The 14,783-nt window shown below is 46.7% G+C and overlaps 1 protein-coding gene across 2 annotated transcripts in view; it reads right to left on the bottom strand.

The window, feature by feature from the left end:
* Positions 1-1,464: 1,464 nt before the first annotated feature.
* The window catches only part of sema6a (sema domain, transmembrane domain (TM), and cytoplasmic domain, (semaphorin) 6A), a 92,516-nt gene continuing 79,197 nt past the window's right edge, over positions 1,465-14,783 (bottom strand). Inside the window, exons 18-19 of one of the 2 annotated variants that reach the window (XM_076149388.1) lie at positions 13,235-13,414; positions 1,465-2,762 (exon numbers count right to left, since the gene is read on the bottom strand). In XM_076149388.1, coding sequence (XP_076005503.1) covers positions 1,603-2,762; positions 13,235-13,414 — 1,340 coding nt within the window. In that variant the 3' untranslated portion in view covers positions 1,465-1,602. The remainder of the gene's footprint in view (positions 2,763-13,234; positions 13,415-14,783) is intronic. The other variant, XM_076149389.1, reaches the window with a different exon arrangement.

Raw genomic sequence — 14,783 nt, 5'->3', positions numbered from 1 at the left:
AGAGAGAGAGAGAGAGAGAGAGAGAAAGAGAGACTCTGTAAGTGTGTGTTGTGTCAAGGGACCAAAATTACAACAATAACACCTACATTCTTTAATTGCATTTTTATCAAATCAGGGAAATACCATGATGTAACGAAAACAAAAATAAAAATAAAAACTACAAGAAGACAAAGTTAACAACTATCAAAGAAAACATTGTCACTACTTTAGGGTGTAAGGCACAAATTTACATGTGGAAGAGAAACAGGCAATATAAACAGATGTTTGTATATTTTCTCTTTTGCCTTCTCATCTGTGTGATGCCACGAGAATAAGAGATGATCCGTTTCAAGATGGAGGCTCGTTCCTCCCTCACCTGCAGCCGATGCTTTGTCAGTGTGTTTGTCACGTAGATTCCTGCTCGGTCGTCATTGCCGGAGCTGCTTCTCTCGTCTCTTTGCAACATGCAACAGTGAGCGTTGACGGCGCCGCAGAGCACAGCAACGCATCAGGCCAAAATGTTATCACCTCACACAAAACCACAGTGCTGATTGGGGCGTTCTCATGGGAGGAAGTGAAGGGGGAGATTCAGGAAGTCTGTTTTATGATTGGTCTAAAAATCGAAATTCTGGTCCATAAAGGTAGACGTCCCTGTCTGGCACAGTTTAAATAAATATCTCCTCCTCTACACAGAGGTCACATATATCTGCAGAACCCCTGGGTCCCACTGAACACACAGTAAGACCGAGTGGACCTTTAGTCATCAAAAAAAGTTCTACTGGCTCCAGTTTAATGACTTTAAATAAGTTTTTCACACTTGATTAATTAATATTAAAAGATTTCTTTTTCTGTCGTCCCTCTCACCGAGCCTACAAAGTCAGTCTTTTTCTCAAAAGCACTTAATAAAAATAAATACAACAAGCTATTAGTATTAACAGTCATGTGTTATTCAGTCCCCAGTACAGTAGAAGGTTCTTCCGGTCCAGGCTTTGGCTCAAACCGAGGCCTGACTTGATTGCTGTAACACTGAGAGGCTTTTCACAGTTTCCATCATTCCTCAGGCAGTGATCTGTCCCTCAGTCTGTGGGTCCTAGTGCCTGCTGGCTCCGGCTCCCCGCTCCTCACCGCCCTGTACAACATCTACACTCCAGATCCCCGTGCTGTCTTTTTGTGTGTTTTTTACCAGCATGACACAGAAAACAAACTGTCAGTCAAGTCCCAGTGGCCACAGACACGACAAACAAAGAGCGCCACCGTCTTGGATGCTACATGGAGCCGTTGGATGAAATATTCAGGACGACCATCATCTTGTGTTTCAGTAGCACTTCTTCGTCTTCTTCTCATGTGTGTTTACAGAGGAACTGGGAGCCGGCCAGCGAGCGGGAGCTCCGTGACGGCGAGAGACGACAACAACCCCATCTGTATAGTATTTACATATTTATATAAAAACAAGGTGTTTTCTTTTAAAAAAAAAACTGTGTATCATTTTCCACTGTACTGTACACCAAGAACAAAAACAAAAAAACACTAAAAGGAGATGCAAGTTGTGTTCCCTGTTTTTTCTCTTTCAGAGAAACCTTTACTACGGTCCGTTCACATTGGACTGACCGGCTGACGAGCCGTCTATGTGCACGAGTCACTGGACTTGACTTTTGTGGAGAGCGAGACTGCGAAGGGTTTAGGAGGAACATCAGGCTTGAGATATTTGATGCCCGTTCGAGGCAGAGAACCGTACGAGCTCATCCCAGGCTGCCGTGACAGAGAAATGCCCTGCGCTGTCATTTGTATGGAGTCTATCCTCTGGGGCGCAGGGGGCGGAGTCTCCACACGGTTGAAGCTGTGATGTCGTGCCAAATGGGAAGAATTAGATGAGTTGGTGTTGTGCTTCTTCAGGGCAGAGGACGTGGAAGCCCCTCCTTTACGCAGCCCGTAGACTGAAGAGTGGACCTCCAGGCGTTTGCCCATCTGTGGGACGGCGGGCGGGATTGTGAGGGAGGCCTCTCGCTGAGGCACGCGGGGCGGCAGCACCCCGTCCGGATCCACCATGGTGAGGTTGTGACAGGGGTTCTTCATGGTCTTGTACTCCAGGGTGGCACCCTGGTCGTCGATGACGTTGTGCACCAGGCTCAGGTCGTTGTGGTGAGGCTGCTCCACGTACTCGTGCTGGTAGGACTGCTGGTGCTGCTGGAGATGGGGCTGGAGCTGGAGCTGGTGCTGGTGCTGGGGCAGAGGCAGGACCACCACACTGGGGATGTGGCCTGGGGAGGCCCTAAGAGGCAGATCTGTGGAGATTACAGGAGAACCCATGGATTGCATGTCCTTGGTGCATGCGTTGATGAGGTTCTGGTTCCTCTCCCACTCGCGGCTCCCTCGGCCGGGCTTGCGGCGTGGCTGCATGGGGGTCGACTCTGGAGTAGGCAGAGCAGCTAAGTCCAGGTGGTGCTGGTCTGCTTTGATCAGCATCTTGGCGTTAGGTGTCAGTCTTCCATTGTGCATCAGAGGCGTGAGGATGGCCTCAGGGCGCCCGTCTTTGGCCCCGGTCTCAAACAGGCCTGTCAGCTTTGTCACACTGTTCATGGATCCGCGGCGAGAGTGGTGGTGGTGGCCATCTTTCTCCTTGCGGCCCGTCACGTCCACGTCCCGCCGCCTGTGGTCACAGACACAGTAGACAAGAATGCCAGAGAAGATGGCGCCCATGGCAAAGGCCAGGATGACAGCAATAGCCAATAGAGTCACAGGAACCAGCTGGTCGCGACCCTTCTGGTAGCTCTCACGGATCACTCCTGCAGAGAGGCAGAGATGACATTCAAAACTTACTGTGCGTGGTAATTAACATTTTGTCTGTGTTGCTGCAACTTGTGTCTAAGAAAGAAGGGCCGCTGGCAAAGATGCACGTTATTAGGCAGAACAAAATAAAGAGATTAGGAGGTTCAATTACATTTATTAAAAGCTGTTTCCTGCTTAAAAGGATTACAGTTCAGAATAATTTCGTGACAGATATGCAAATGAGGAAGAATTGATCCCATCAAGAGGAACACCTATTCAAGATGGAGGCTAATAGTAGCTGGAAGTAACAACATTCAATATTTCCAAGAAATCCAATCTTAGACTCAGAATGTGTTTTGGAGGGGTTATTATGATTCACATTTTAAATCCAAGATAAAAACCTTCTTCTGAAATGAGAAAAGATATGAGGAGAGATAAAGGAGCCTGAAATCCCCGAGTCCTTTCTTCTCGCAGATGCAAATAGGCAACTTTTCATAAAGCTTGGATCCAATCTCATGAATCACAGAGAATACATTAAAGAGCCTCTGATTAGGCGCTAAATCCAATGAGCTGTGTCATCAGCGTCTTATGAAAGCGCCACTTTCAAGGACTGGCAAAGACGCGGCGTGATACAGCCAAATAAAGGATAATTCAATAAAAAGCAGCCGTGAAGTATTTGGGGCGTTGGGGAGAGTGGGAGCAGCAGGCTCTCTGTAATAAAATGGGGTCAGCAATAATCTGCACGCACACACACACACACACACACACACACACACACACACATACGCAAGAGCATGGACACGTGCGCTTCCCACACACCCCCCCCCACACATACACACAGCTGATAAGCTCCAGCCTGTTGATGAATGTAGACATCTAATGCAGAGACTCTGTCTCTTGGGTTAAGCACAGGAATCCACACAGCAGAGAGATTGATGTGGCGTTCACACACGACCTGTGACCAGCACAGATCACTTAGCACAGACAGGACAGGATGAGGCAGGTGGGCTCCATCACGGAACATCTCCGACACTGAAACGGCTCTTTTGACCCAACAATAACCTGACAGAGTTACATGTGTGTGTGCTACTCTCATTTTCCATATTAAGGAGTTTATCCATCATTACAGATATGGGTCAGTGTGAGTTCAGTCTGCGTGTGTGTGAGGAGATGTAATGCAGATCCAGGCTACAAAACATAGTTCATCCTCTACTACTACTTCGACAGACTTCTACTTCTACTAGATCTGGAAAGTAGATTGCATGCCTCTGCCAGGGCCAATCAAGCTGAGACTACATTTGTCTTATTCTAATTTTCTCTTCCATGGGGACGTTTGCCCTTTTCAGTTCAGCCATTTTAACTACTAGGCAGTGGGCGGCCAAAGTTCACCAAATTAAATAGAGAAATAAAGAAAAGATCATCCAAAATCATGAACATTAAGATCCTGGATCCAGATCTGCACCTGCATGTGTCGGGTTCTTCTTTGGTTCTTGGTTCTTCTTGTTTTACCTTCAGTTTTCTTAAAATGCGTTCATAACATTTTGAGCCAAACAAACAAAACAAGCAAACAAGAAGAACCTGCTGACGACTCCATGACCACATATTTCTTATTATCATTATTGTCTTTCTTCTCATAAATGTTCTGTAACTGCTCTCTCATTATGATGTCATCAGCTGCTATCATCAATAACAATATTTGGCAAAAAGAACTGAGTGAGAACATGTACTCTAGTATTCACACGCCTGATATTGTCCTTCATTAATCATCTCAAATCCAAAGCACAGTCTTTCAGTTTGTGCCACAATGTTGTCAAAAGACGACTGAAGCCATAATCCCGATCGCTCAGGGCCGCTGTGTTTAGACGTTCTCAGCTCTTCTGGTGTCACTGAGGACGTTCTCACAGAGGATCTCAGCCTCTCCTCAGCGAGACATAACACAGAGTCACAGACAGCTCGCTAATCTCTTCTCATGGAACCCAAAATCCACACTGTGTAAAACTAACATCCATTATTCTCTCTGGCTGCCGTCGTAATTCACAACTTCAAACCACTTCCCTGTCTTGAAACCAAACACGAAGCGGAGCCTCGGCCTCACCGTCGCCCCCTAAAGCTCGGCCTGGATGAAAAGGAACAGTTACCTTTGCCTCAAGTCATTTCTCATTATTATAAAAACAAAACTTCCCTTCTCTCTCGGGCCGTAATAGAGGTGTTACATCAGGCAGCTCAGCCATACTTCATTTAGTGTTTAACAAAAAAGGCTTCAGACGTTTTCTGGCTGAAACGGCCTCTTATCAAGGATGTGTCGTGCTGTATAGATAGTGTGGGAAGTGATGAGTGTTATCTGCAGCGGGGCTTTAATGCGCCACATTCGTTACGCCGTGGACTTGTGTGACCAAACGACCCGACTGTCTGAAGAAACATCTGCTTCTCATCTTAATACAGTAAGAGCAGAGAGAGAGAGAGAGACAGAGAGAGAGAGAGAGAGATACTTTTCCTCACCGCTATCTTTCATTCCTCTGACTTTCTCCTTGTCCTCACTTAGATCTCTACCCCCCCCCCACACACAGACACACACACACTTTCTGCTACTTATCGCCTGTACAGAAACAATAAATCACTTCTCTTGACGCCTCTCCTTTCACTGTGTTTTCTCTCACACTGTTCCTCTTCCATATGGTAAATGTTCTTTTTAGTGGAGCCCAGGAGGAATGTAATTATAACCTCCTGCTCTTTGTAAGTCATCATCCTTTGGCAGAACCAGCGAGTGGCGACGAGCGACGCCGGGTTAAATGTTTATCTCTGTGAACGACGCAGAAGAAGCGGCGGGTGCGATCAAACTCCACTCCGCCAAACGACATGCAAGAAGTGAAATAGTGAGCATAAATACAAACTTTGGCAAATCTCTCTTCTTCCCTTAATCTCTGCTTTCATCCGTCTCTGTCTGCGGTGCTCACATGGCGAAACACAACATTCAAAACTCTTAAGAATGTTGATGACGGCATATTTATCACCAGTAAAGGTTAACTTTCTTGGATTGGGCGTTTGAATAGAGAAGACTGCAGGCAGCCGAGCCAAACAGGCCGCTCTGTCCGCTCTATCCGCTCTGTCCGCTCTGCTGAGGGAGGCGAGCGGTTTTTGTCTTTTCATTCCAGGCGTTGTGGGGGTTAAGGCCCTATTTAACCTGCCCTGCATGGTTCTTCCTGCCTGCCTCTCTTTTCTTTCTTTCATTCTTTTAACCACTCTTTCTTCCCCTCTCTCACTCCATCACTCACGTCTCTCTCTCTCACACACACACACACACACACACACACACACTTACAGGCAGTTTGAGGGGAAAGTTAAAGTACAGCCTATTTGAAAGCCTTGGGCAAAAAAAAAAAGAAAAAAATGAAAGAGCCTTTCATGCGTGCCATTGTTTCTCATCCTAACATCAAACAGAATGAGTGAACCCATAGAGGACACTGATGCCGGCTCTGTCAAATCAGACGACTCTGGGCTGGTAAATCAAGGTGGCTGAGCTGCTTCACACTCATTTTCCACGGCCGGTTTTTTGATCCCGCGAGCCCGCCGGTAAACTTTTCCAAACTTTCTTCACAACCTGACCTTGTAAAGCATCAAAGTGTTGATCAAATCCACAGATTTTCCGCTTTAGCCTTATCGTGTCGGTTCCTGGGCGATACAAGAACTTATCAATTCCTCGTTTCAACTCTTGCTCCTCAGCCCAGAATGCATTGCGGGGCGTCCTGCAGCTCCACGCTTCTCTCAGCACTTGAATTGATTTGAATCCACACCTCCTCGAGCTTCCACATTTAGATATTAAACACATATCGGAGATGTTTTCTGGCTGGGTCGCCTTGGGTCCGCACACATTTGCTTGTAAATTGAAAATATCGTAATCTGGCTGAGCTGGAACTCTCATTCTGACACACATACAAACTTTTACTCTCTTTTTTAATCTCCTCCGAAGCAGCAGCTGACTTAAATCCACAGAGCTCGTCTTTGTGCGGTGTTTGGGGAAAACTTCAAAGGCAGTTTAACATCACAGGGAGGTTATGGAGAGTGGCCTAACCTCTGACTACAGGCCTTTACACACAAAGACATTGTCTGCAAATGATAAAAATCTTAATAAGACTGAACTGCGCTCACTAATGTGTCACTTGCTGAAAGACAGGAAAGCGGAGTTGGCAACTGAGGCACACAGAGAGGCAATTGAGTGGAAAGAAAAGATAAAGGAGGAGCGCAGGAAACGAGAAGGGGCTCACATTTACTCTGCCTTCCCCGCAGCGAGGGATCCTTTAGAGACTTGTGACTTACTTTCAGTCGTTTGAGAGCTGTCGTCTTTCAAGAGGACAACTCCATTTACGTGATGAAGGCAATTCATTAACTTTTATATCATATTCCGCGAGGATCTGATCCCATTAAGTCTTGTGTATGTTTGCGTTTGAGAGGCACTTGCATTAATTGTGTTACTCAAAATTAAAGCATTCATTAGACGAATCTGAGTCACTGCACCGCATACTGATGAGGAGGTTAATATATAATAATACGCCCTCATCATATCATTATGCAATCCAGGTATTGCATCAACACACTAACCTGTCTACCTGCATGCATATGTGTGCAGGCTTCTAATGCTCATAGGCAATTAATGTAAACGTCCCTGAGAGCGTTCTCCATCATCTGGATGAGTCTTTCTATTGTTCCTGTTGTGTATTCTTGGGTGATAAACTTGTGCAGTGTTACTCCTTCGCATAAACAACAACCACAACAATTAATCCAGTCATTTCTGGCCCCCGCTGCTGTGACATACTGCCATTCTGGAGATTGGGTTTGCATCTGACAGTCTGACAGCTGATGACATTTTATTCTCAGCTCCTGTTGTCGTGGCTGTTTGCAGTAACTTTGCTTATTGTGAGTTTGAATACAATGGTGATGAGTCAATGTTACACAATCGGCTACCGGTTTGAGTGAGATTTATGGACTTATGAGCAGGATTAAGTTGGTTTTGGACCTCAATTCACATCTCTCTTGTGTTTATTCACCTACTTCTAATGACGTAAGCGATCAATCAGATGAAAAGTGGAGAATAGGAACGGAAAAGGAAAGAAGTTGCTCCCAAAAGATAAGAAATTATTCAGGCAAAGTTTTCATCAGAAAATATACTTGAAATGAACCCGACTACTTCTTTTTTGTCCAACTTGGGTGGGAAGTTGGCTCCGTGTTGTTTTATAATACAGTAAAATAGGTCCGGGGAAATAAAAGTAACAGCTGGAGGCCAATAGACTCGGCGATGGAGCAGCCCTGTGTGTGCGCTAAAGAATACAATACAGGCAAATACAAGCATTGGTGTTGGAGAAAAAAAGCTCTTAGTGTGAGACAGAACAAGCATAAAGCTGATGAAGTGAGCCGAGTGTGCGTGTATCAAACCTGTGAGAACAATCAGCTAATCAGGGAAGGAAATTATGCCTTGCGGGTTGACGTCAGTGAGGGAAGTGCGTAATGCCGGGAACACCTCCGGCACTGTGTTTCTATTATGATTTACAATGTGCTGAGAACAATTCATCTGCCCCACAAAGACCCAGCACACAAGACTCTCTGCACCTAAATCACCTCCTTGATCCAATCATAAAGGTGTTTGAATAACAGCAATAAGAGCTGCATGTTATTAAATACTGTATTTACTTTAATTAATACTGAACTTCACCCAGCCGGGGAACGTTTCCAGTCTTTTCACCCAACATTCTACCTGGATCTCATTGTTGCTTTTTTACATTTAAAAAACACATCTTAATAAATGTCAACACACAGCAGCCTGTGTAGGGAAACGGCTCGCTAGTCCAAAACAAATCCCTCTGATATTTTGCTGGCTCATAAGTACAAAAGAACAAAATGAAAAGACAATGGGTGTCACTCTGAATAGGCGCTGTTATAATTGAAGCTCATAGTTTCCCCTCCATTGATCGGCGCTGGTGTCTCATTGCCAACACGCCGTTATTAGGAGTGTCCCAGGTGAGAGCCAATGAAAAGCTGCATGTAGCTGCGTAGTTAGGAGACGCACTTACACTGTGTCCGCTGATGTGAAAGCACAATGAAGGAGCTGAGTCAGCAAAGGGGAAAAGGGGAAACTTTACTTTCAGCTTTGGAGCTCAGCAGGTTTCAGAGTGAAGCTACTGTGTCTGGATTAGACTCATCTGCAGAATCACTAACACGTGTGAACCAAATACACACTAACATCACACGGGTCTCAGGCTGAAGTTTAGGTTCATTCAGGTTGTTTATGTGAGATGGGCTGTGGCTGTGTGGAGCTATCTCAACATCAATCACCATTTCTTCTTAATTTCATGTTGACCAGCTAACAGATCCTTTCAGCACTCTGGTGTGTGGAAGGTTAGGAGCAATCAGTGGACCAAATGATTTAGACTGAGGACAATCATCAATCATTCAGGCTCAGTTCAAACTGAGTCACCCCATGACACCGGCTCAGCCACTGTGGAATGTGGATGTGGCCTGCAGACCCCCGACTATGGCTTTGGCTAATAATGGGTTAATTAAGTGCTTGAAGTGACTGTTCTCAGCCACATTTGTAGACATTGTAGGGGCTTTTGTGTGTTCAATGGGGGTTCCAGTGAATAGAATGCAATAAAAGACAGAATTAGACTGTAAAGAGACATTTTCTGCATTTTCTGGATGAATTTGAGTTGAGATAAGTTTTTCTTGTTTCTCTAACGCAGAATAAAATTCTTGATTGACACCTTGTCTCCAGTAATGGTGGAAATGTCCCTTCAGCTGTCTGCCAGGAATAACTAAAATGAAATGAAGAGAAATGCTCAGGCTATCAACAGCTCTGTCATGAAAAAGGGAGCTTATCTAGCACCTGTGTGTGAGAGGGGTCAGACTCTGCCCCCATCATACCAGCCTCACCTTGGCACACAGGTGTCAGAGGCTGCCTGCAGCTGAAAATAACCCTGGCAGAGCAGCTGTCAGACGGTCAGAACCACCCTGAAATCCTGACAAGGAGGGGATCAGACTGCTCCTTACACACTTTACTCTTTCTCATTTCCTGCTTAAGAGACATCCTCAGAACGCCGCCGTTTCCTGGTTGCACATTTTGAAGACACCCTGTTGCTTCTCATTAAATCCAACCTGTCGACTGTTGACACTTGTGTGAAGACTCATCCTCTGATTCAAAAATCAGAACGCGTGTGGCACCAGAAAACAAAAACATCCAGCAAAAATATGCCCGTGCTCTTGAATCAATTTGCCTCAAACTGTTTCTTTGTAAATATTTCCCCGACCCTTCCAGCCTCTTGTTGGGTTAGCTCGGTCAACATGCAGCAGAGAGTGCAGACTGTGGGGGGCTTCAGACAAACTGTTCAGCGACACTATCTCTCACTCTATCTTACTTCCCCTCGCATTCTCCTTCTCCCATCTCTTTGTTTGTTCCCTTCTGCAGCGTCGTGTCACTCTGCTTGTCTACCTTCTATCTGCGCTCCTCCTATGTAACCTTCAGTGTTATATTACTCTCCTCTTCTGTTTAATAAATCGTTATCGCTGCGATTTCCTCTCCGCCTTTCTCTCCGCCGTCGCACCCCTAACCTGCTATCTCTCTCCATCCCCCTTTCGCCTTCCATCCTCTCCTTCCGTACCTCCCGCTCCCTCCCCCATCTTGCATAGCTTCTATAATGAACCCATAAATTGGAGCAACACAACGGTGGCTACAGGTCGGGTTGGGGGGAGGGTAGGGAGAGAGAGAGAGAGAGAGAGAGAGAGAGAGAGAGAGAGAGAGAGAGAGAGAGAGAAGGCAGGGCAAGGATTCATTCCTGCAGACAGGGGGAAGAGATATGACTCCAGCTGGAGAATGGGGGGGGAGATAGAGGTGGAGGAGGTGCAGAGATGGAGGAGGGATGGAATAGGAGCAGGAGAGAGAGAAACCTGAAGGGGGGGGTTGAGGTTGGGGTTGGGGGAGGAGTTCGCTTCATAAATTTGCCCAGGAATCATTTTGCCCTATAGGTTATGGTACAGCCTTGGAACATGCCATCCCAGTCAAGATGAGAGGTCCTGTGGTAGGGAGACTGATCACAATGGCAGCAGATGGTGAAGATGGCAGGGATGGGTGATAGTATTTGGCAGGAGGGGGGTGAAAGAATGGAGCAGGAGAGCGGCGGTGTGGAGGGAAGGGGGGGGGGGGGGGGGGGGGGCGGAGGGGGGGACGGGTGCTCTACGGTGACGAAGAGCTAAGGGAAACATAACTCAGACAGATGAGGCCCAGACAGACAGACAGACAGACACTAACACTGAGCTCAAATGTACTGTGAAACACAAGCGGCCACCTGGCAACTGCAAGGGTCCCGCTGGAATACTGGCTAATGATGCTGTTGGGTGCTAAATGTCATCAGTGTGTGAATACTCATCACTTTGCAGCATTTCTAATTGCTCTCGTGGTTTTGGGCTAATACAGACTGACAGCACTGTAATATTCATTAGCAGATAGGAACAAGGCACAACATCTCTGCTGCGGATGGAGATGTTAGTAAATGTAGCTTCTTTTTTAACATCGCAGAGAAGCTTCCCAACTTTTTGGTGTGTGTGAGTGCAGAAACAGTTTTACTTCAGCATTAATTCCTGAGGTAATTTGTCAGGTTGACGGCGTAGTTAAAAACTCCTATCCACATTTCTGTAAAAACGTCCTGCACGGATTCATTTCTGTGGTATTAAAATGCAGATTGGATGAGTCATTTAATTTTCTCACACACTTTCTGACTCCATAATCATTTCTCTACATTGATTTCATTTTCGCATATGCACTTTGCTGGGTTTTCACAGTACAGCTGACACCTTAAGCTATTAATGTTGAGGGCGACAGGAAGGAGGAGGAAGCAGGAAGGGGCTGGGGTAGAGGGAAATGAATACTGTTGACTGCCGTGCTCAAATTGCCATGCTGAAGAAGCATTAAGCTGCACGGAGGCAAAATTGCGCTTAATACCATCAAAGCCATCACGGAAAAAAGTGGGGGAAATGCAAATATACAAACAGCAAATAAAGTCGTAATCGCACACCAAGCCATGCAAAATATCAACAACCGCTCAGGAGAAAACCAAGAAAAACAGGCAGACATCATCGGCTTGGGAAAGGGAAAAAAAGCAACTGGAGAGCTGAAATTGAAACAGAACTGATAAATACTGAAACAAGCTGCAAAGGTGTCGGATTAAATCATAAGAATAATAAGAATAATAATGATAATACAGAAAACAAAACAGCAGGAAAGCATTGTTTTTGAGATGTGAAAGCCTGATGCAGTTACCTGAGCGAGCCCGACTGAGACCCCACCCCCACCCCCCTAAAAAAGAATCCAAACCAGGCCTGTCTCCAAAAAATCCCAAATAAGGATCAATTCATCCTCTGTGCAGTTTGATTGACAGGCGGCTTTGGTTTGAATGAAGTTGTGCCCGCTCAGGCAAAGGCAACAGGGGAGCGACAGCATGTGGTGGTGCTGGCTGAGGGCATGCTGTCTGGAGTCTCTGCCACCATTGTGTTTGGATCTACCGGCCGGTGCTTTGCTGCTTCCAGCTGACGAGGAGCCGCTGAGCCAGGGAGACGTTAAGATTTTGCTCTCTCTCTCTCTTTTCTCTCTCTTTTCTCTCTCTCTTTTCCGTACGGTGTACAGAAAGTGCCACCTAATCCATATCTGCTCCAGGCTATGATGACGTCGCTTTTAACAGGATGAACCATGTAACAGGGCGGTGTGTGTGTGTGTGTGGGGGGGGATATCGGGGGGCCATGTTGTTTGAATAGGATCTCTAATGGGCCGATCTGTTTTGTGGCGGCACAACACACAGAGCATCAGCGCTGAAATGACCTTTTTTTCCCCCTTCCTCCCCCTCCTTCATCTATTTCCCTTCTCCCTCGCTATCATTTATCCGGGGCGTTGTCCTTGAGGCGCCGCAGCATCAGGCAGGTTGTTAACACGGGAGAAAAGGGCATTCAATGTCATGTCAGCGCGTCGCAAAGCATGGCGGTGCCGGCAGGGACCGGGGCCATCTTCTCCCGCGCTGCTGCCATCTTCCTCCTCGGTGTGTAATGGTCTGGATATTACATCTCCTGCGGGACATCATTGTCCACAGCTAATAAATCTACCCTACAGAGTGTGTGTGTGAGCAGGCCCGGACGCTTCTGTGTGCGTAGTTAACAAGCGAGCCACGGCTGTGCTCGTGCACGTGTCTGCAAATGTGTGCATATCTACGCGTGTGTATTTGCGTATGTCTGCATTTCTGTGGCGAGGTCGCGTACGCAGCCAGAGTCAATTTGTCCCCTAGAGAGAAAGAGAGATCCACTATCTTGACACCTCGTCAGCTGGAAGCAGCCGGGCAGCCGTAAATCTCAATTACCCGAACCCCCCCGTCCCCCCTCCCCCTCCCCCTCCCCCTCCCCTCCCTTGCCACAGGTGACAATGGACCAAATTGACAGCACACTGTTGCGTTCCAAGGCTTACCATTGGCTTCTGGCTGAGTCTGAGAGGGCACGGCCATGTAGGGCTCCTCCCCTTTGTCTGAGCTCATTGGGGGGTCCTTCCGCTCCACCATGCGGCCCCGCCCCAGGGGGCCGTCCGCCGCCTCGGGGAGGGCCGAGGTGGGCATTGGGAGAGTGTGGTGGTGGTGGCGGTGATGGTGGCCTGCCGGACACAACACAGGTTAGCTCAGGGCCGGAGCAGAGAGGGTCAGGCTGCAGCGCACATGAGATACAGTGTGTGCACCTACACACACACACACACACACACACACACACTCACACACACTGATACAGAGACATATTTACATGTCTCCTACTCTCTATACACTCACAGCTGCTGGGACGTCCCTAGTGACCCTGGATAAGCCATTAGTGTGTGTGTGTGTGTGTGTGTGTGTGTGTGTGTGTGTGTGTGTGTGTGTGTGTGTGTGTGCATCCTTGTTTTTCCATAAAGAAATGGCTTTTCTCTGTTTCTCTCATCCTCTCTGACTCGTTCTGACTGACATGTCACTACAGTTGTATTTCTCCATGATCACCTCAGGGTTCCTACCTTTGAAGGACAAGAGACAAACTTTTCTTCCCCTCTCTCTCTCTCTCTCTCTCTCTCTAACTCTCTCCTCTCTCTCTCTCCCCGGCTGTCTGCCTCCCGTCCTCTTTTTAGTTTTTTATTCCTGCCACATCCTTTGTTTTCTTTACATGGACTCTTCAGTTAATCTTGTAGAGATAATTAATTTGCTTTATGTAAGCAAACAACCTCTTCCACGTGTACGTGCCTCTTGAACTTAATTCCCTCTCCTCACAAGCTCAGACTGTTTCCTTTGTCTCCTCTTCTCCCCCCTGCCTTACTTTACTTTCTTGTCTGCTTCTTTCATCTCCTTGTCATCTCTCTCCCTCTCTCCTCTTCCTTTCCTTTCCTTTCCACTCCTCCCTATCCTTTTCCTCTCATTTCCTATTAACTCCCCTTTTTCTTCCACTGTCTTCTTCACTGTCCTTCCAAATGTGTCATATCAGCCTGGACCTCATCTTTATTAGAGCAGCCAGATCAGCCTTATAGAAATGTGTCATTAGAAGTTAAATGAATTTTCTCCTGCTGACTCCTCAAAATCAGTTTCTTAATGACTAACAGGACCACTGGCTCACAGCTGAGGAGTGTGTGTGACCATGGGAGTGTAACAAAGATACTTCACAGTCCTGCAGGTCTTTCTTTGCTCCTCTCTAACATCATAACTGTCTCTGTGTGTGATAACGTCTCTATAAAAACGTCCCTGCCTCTGCCTGTTTTCATTTTTCTTTCATAGTACTACGCTTTGTCTGGCTGTTTATTTTTGAACCGTGCAAATCGTATTACCATCCCACATGTTTGCAGTTAAGCCGTAATACACTGGCTTTATTTGGCTATGCAGTGATATATGGGAGTTGCAGCATAATAGATTGCAGCGTTTACGCCACGTGTTAGGGGGGAACAAACCTTCCAGAGATGAAGAGTGACAACACTTTAATCAACAGCCTCTGTGGAGTTCAGCCTCCAATTC

The sequence above is a fragment of the Genypterus blacodes genome, unplaced genomic scaffold (genome assembly GCF_046128005.1).
Source record: "Genypterus blacodes isolate CSIRO-AG114 ecotype Tasmania unplaced genomic scaffold, CSIRO-AGI_Gbla_v1 ptg000045l_1, whole genome shotgun sequence".
NCBI classification, from domain to species: Eukaryota; Metazoa; Chordata; class Actinopteri; order Ophidiiformes; family Ophidiidae; genus Genypterus; species Genypterus blacodes.
This window is presented reverse-complemented; position numbering and strand designations above follow the sequence as displayed.